The sequence below is a fragment of the Galeopterus variegatus genome, unplaced genomic scaffold, assembly GCF_000696425.1.
Source record: "Galeopterus variegatus unplaced genomic scaffold, G_variegatus-3.0.2 Scaffold4032, whole genome shotgun sequence".
Classification (NCBI taxonomy): Eukaryota; Metazoa; Chordata; class Mammalia; order Dermoptera; family Cynocephalidae; genus Galeopterus; species Galeopterus variegatus.
In genome coordinates, this window is record NW_007730143.1 from 122,118 (window position 1) to 127,478 (window position 5,361).

Below are 5,361 nucleotides of genomic sequence, written 5' to 3' on the forward strand. Positions count from 1 at the left end.
CCACGCATAGCCAAAGCAATCCCGAGCAAAAAGAAATAAAGCTGGAGGCATAGCACTACCTGACTTTAAACTATACTATAAAGCTATAATAACCAAAACAGCATGATACTGGCAAAAAGACAGACACATGGATCAATGGAAAGGAATAGAGAACCCAGAAATCAACCCATACACCTACAGCCATCTGATCTTTGACAAAGGCACCAAGTCTACACACTGGAGGAGAGACTGTCTCTTCAGCAAATGGTGCTGGGAAACCTGGATATTCATATGCAGGAGAAAGAAATTAGACCTGTACCTCTCACCATATACCAAAATCAACTCAAAATGGATTAAATAATTAAATATACATTCTGAAACAATAAAACTCCTTAAAGAAAACATAGGGGAAACACTCCAGGAAGTAGGAGTGGGTACAGACTTCATGAATATTATCCCCAAAGCACAGGCAACTAAAGGTAAAATAAACAAATGGGATTATATCAAACTAAAAAGCTTCTGCACAGCAAAAGAAACAATCAACAGAGTGAAAAGACAACCAACATAGTGGGAGCAAATATTTGCAAAATATACATCTGACAAAGGATTAACATCCAGAATATATAAGGAACTCAAACAACTTTACAGCAAAAAAACAAATAACCCAATTAAAAAATGGGCAAAAGAGCTAAATAGGCATTTCTCAAAGGAAGATATACGAATGGCCAACAGACGCATGAAAAAATTCTCAATATCACTCAGCATTTGGGAAATGCAAATCAAAACCACTTTGAGATACCATCTCACTCCACTTAGGATGGCTAATATCCAGAAGACTGAGAATGATAAATGCTTGCAAGATTGTGGAGAAAAAGGAACTCTCATACACCTTTAGTGTGATTGCAAAATGGTGCAGCCTTTATTGAAAATGGTATGGATGTTCCTCAAACAATTACAGATAGACCTATCATATGACCCAGCTATTCCACTGTTGAGAATATACCCAGCGGAAGGGAAATCATCATGCCAAAGGGATACCTGCACTCCCATGTTTATTGTAGCACTGTTTACAATAGCCAAGAGTTGGAACCAGCCCAAATGTCCATCATCGGATGAATAGATAAGGAAACTGTGCTATATCCACACAATGAAATACTACTCTGCTATAAAAAAGAATAAAATACTACCATTCACAACAACATAGATGGACTTAGAGAAAATTGTATTAAGTGAAACAAGCCAGGCACAGAAAGAGAAATACCACGTTGTCACTTATTTGTGGGAGCTAAAAATAAATAAATAAATAATAAATATACAAACAAATAAAGGGTAGTGGGGTAAGAAGACACAACAATCACAACAATTCCTTGAGCTTGTTAAGACAAGTGAACAGATATGATATAGTGGTGGGGAAGGGAGAGAGGGAGGGGGGGAAAGAAGAACAGGTAAAGGGACACAAAAATCTACTACAATGTATGTTGAGAAGTTAAAATAAAAGAAAGAACTCAAAAGGTATTTGTTGAAAAAAGAACAAACACAAGAAAGAACAGGTAACAAAGAACAAAAAATAGAAGCAACACAAAAATAGCTACGCATTTTCACCAAATTCATTTCTTAAGCAATTAGAACCACTAATGCCCTGTTAAATCCTCTCTATTAGTAAGTAAAACTCAATGAGAAAGACCCATGTAGGTAAAATTATCATCAGTGTGAATTATTTTTGTCCTCTAATTTGTAGACATGGAGAGTTTTCTATTTAGTGATGTATTCAAAACTGATTTCCCTAGAGAACTATTTTGTGGAATCACAGCTATTAGAATGTGGTGTGACCCTCCAACAGCATCAAAAGAGAGTGGCCATGAGAAGGCAGAATCTGTCAGTCAGAGTCATGGCCCAACACTGTTCTGGTAAATGCCCACCTAAGTGAGCTCCAGAAACTGCTCCCCTGATCCTACGTAAATAAATAGTAATGATAATGATGATGTAATAAAATTAAGTAACACCCTAATAAATGAAACTCAAACATTTTTCTTCATATCTCAGACTTAATACTGCTTGGCATGACAATAATATTTAACACACAAGAAAAAGAAAGTTCCAGGGTTGCTCATCCTAATAATATTCCTTACAGTAGTATCATATAATCTAGTTTCTATTTGGTCGTTAGAATTTCCCAGCAAACCCTGGCTTGAGGAATAGTGTACAAAATATAAAAATATAATATTAAGAGAAAAGTGTGATCACAATCAAACATTAACAACAGTGAAGAGGCAAATAAGTGAATAAATGTGTCCGTGAATGATGTTGTGTCCATCTTCATACCTCTTGATGGATTTCCAGCACAGCAGAAGACTTCCTGACTGTGGTTACAGTGTGCAGCCTAACACAGGAGAAGAAAAATGCAATTTAATATATATTCACACACAGGTATATACATACATACACATAAACATATAGATGTATATTATGTCGAACTTGACTACCATGAAGATTATGTGCACAAATATGTACAATCAATATGAGTCAACTAAAAAATGAATTAGTTTTTTAAAAAAGAAAGAGATGGAAAATAATAATTCAATTTAGAATATCCAAAGACAAGGAATCCCTAGGGCAGAGTTTTCCAGAAACATTTCCTGTGCCATAATGAGTTTCCTGTTCTCTAGGACAAAATTCACAGCACAATTACCTACCTCAACTGGGTCCAGTGACTCACCTACTAAAACCTAAAATCATTCTTTAGAAAGACAGCATTGCAAACTAAGGTGGTCAGGGGAGGTTTAATTGCCATAGCAATGGCAGAGTTTGGGGGCCTTATCTTTTGCTCACTAACTTTACTAAAACATTAGGAACGTAAAAAGCCTCCATCCTTCACTGTAGACCCCCACTGTCTTTTGAACATCTCTTTTCCATCTAAGACTGGCCCAGCATCTGAAGCCTGCTCCCTCTGTCTCTGACCATAGGTGGCCTCATTGGTCTCTGCCAACATTTTCCTTTCTCAGCCTCTGGTTCTGTGACTTACAGCAGAGACCAAGCATTACAATCATCCGTGAGCATTAAGCAATCAATCAACTGAAGGTCAGGCCCAATTCAGACCAATTAAAGTTGAATCTCTGCAGGAGGGGTCCAGGCAGGAGCAGTTTTCCAAAGTTCCCCAGGTGTCTCTATTACACAACCAGGATGGAGAAGCTCTGTCTACAAAATACGGGAAACTACATCTGAATACCAAGTGTGGGGAATAATTCCACTTCAAAAAGGGCTCTTGGCCACATTTTTTCCTTTGATTCTTTAGCTTCTACCAAAGTCTCAGGGAACTCAATTCAGGGGGAAAAATGAGTTTAACTTTTAATGAACTGTTAAAATTACTCAGAATTTTCTTCCACAATCTCATATTCAATACATTAGCTTTTTATGTGAATTCAAAATATTTCCCAGGAGGGTCTCCCCTTATAGACAAATACATTTCAGAGCTCAGAAAAGGAAAGACAAGAATGTAAAATTAATCCAGTTTAATTCAGTTTAATCATTCTGGTAGTACATTAACCTCTCTGGACTGGCTTCATATCACTTTGCCTCACTTTATGAACCTCCATATTACTCGCTTGCTTAGATTCTTTGTAACAACAAAGATAAACCATATTTGTTTTGGCTTGGTGGCCATCTTCCACCCTTCTGTTCTTCTCTGAAGCAGACTATAGAGAAAGTGAAGGTAAATAGTCAGGATCCCTCAGCTGTTCAGAATCTTGCCAAGCATTTGATGTAAATGTGATAACTTGTGCACGTGCACGCAGGTGTTCCTTGGCTATTGTCTGATGTGGATGCACATGGGATTGTCTGACTCATAACCAGGCGTTCCTGGGTTATCAGACTTAAGTATAAAGGATGAACGGCTTTGATTCACAGGGCCCCCCTGCCTCCGGGAGGCCCTGGTGGGAGTGGAGGGCACAGCAAGGCCACTACTGCTGCTGGAGGCTGTTGCTACAAGCTGCTGCTGCCAGGGCCCCCAGGAGCCTCCACGAAGCCAATGCCACTACTGCCAGAGGCTGCCGTAAGCTGCCGCTGCTGCTGCTGCTGAGGAAGCTGAGGACTGAGCTTGTGTTGGAATGAATCATGTCAACTCTGTCAATAGCTCCCAGGTCCCAATTACCTAGCTCGCAGCCTATATGTGAGGGGACTGGTGACCCAGTCAGCATGTGAGGGGTCTAGGACCCAGCAGGCATATGAGGAGTCTGCGACCCAGTCTGTACAGTGGTTTTAAAGGGTCTGCGAGCCCTAGCCCAACACAGACCCTTCTAAAATCTTCAACTCAACACCTCTTCAGCATTCCTTCCCTGAAGATGCTTTAACCTCTAGAACCCAAAGGCCTCTCGCTGTTTCTGCACTACTTTCCACTTTTTCCATTAAAAGCTGAAACTCAAGAGCAAGGAAATAGCCTTTACCTGCCTCTAGCAAAGCAATTGCTATATTTTGTATAAATGGCTAATGGAAACAAGTGAACTGAGCTATCTCTTGCCTGGCTGATTTTTCCAAAGGCTTGTGGCCCTAAGTCACTTTGCCTCTAGCAAAGCAATTGCTATATTTCGTATAAATGGCTAATGGAAACGAGTGAACTGAGCTATCTCTTGCCTGGCTGATTTTTCCAAAGGCTTGTGGCCCTAAGTCACTTTCTTCCACATAAATGTCCCTCTTTCTGTTGTGGAGTATTGAATATTTATGTGCTGCTCACACTTGTGAGTGAATGTACAGAACACAGATCTAGTCAGAGGCAAAATTATGAGGTAGGTGAAATTCTCTTTCAGCCATTCCTGTCAAATTTCCATCTCTTTCAGATGAAGAAGTTCCCCATTATTTTCTCCCACAGAGCTCTGTTAAAATTATTCCCTCTACCTGCATTCATAATAATGTACCAATAACTGATAAGGGCAAAATGTTATTACTTCCAAAATAGACACATTTTAGCATTTGAATTTAACTAGTCGATTCAACAGAGAAGGTATTAACCACCAATAATATGAAAAACTTCTAACAATTGTCACATCAATAATCTCACACATCCATCTGCATAATTCTTACAACTTCAGGAGAAAAATATTGTTATCAGCTCATCCCAACCCTAGACTCTAAGTAGCTAATTTGCTCCAAAATATAGAGCTATTGTAAATAGCAGAGTCTTAAACACTGGTCTTCTATCTCCAACTTGTGTGTCTCTTCCCCTGTAGCACAATACAGTGACAATACCACCCTTTTCTTTGTGCCTTTTTATCATCTTTTTCATTTGATCATGTTTCTACATGGTAAGAAAAGTAGAGTTCAAAAGATCTTGGGGCCGGCCCGGTGGCGCACTGGATAAGTGCACCGCTTGGGAAGCGCGGCAGCGCTCCC

The 5,361-nt window shown here is 39.4% G+C and overlaps 1 protein-coding gene across 1 annotated transcript in view; it reads right to left on the minus strand.

The window, feature by feature from the left end:
* OPN5 (opsin 5) overlaps window positions 1-5,361 on the minus strand; it is a 54,924-nt gene that overhangs the window by 25,786 nt on the left and 23,777 nt on the right. Inside the window, exon 6 of the mRNA XM_008586585.1 lies at window positions 2,302-2,359. Within this exon, the coding sequence (XP_008584807.1) occupies window positions 2,302-2,359 (58 nt within the window). The remainder of the gene's footprint in view (window positions 1-2,301; window positions 2,360-5,361) is intronic.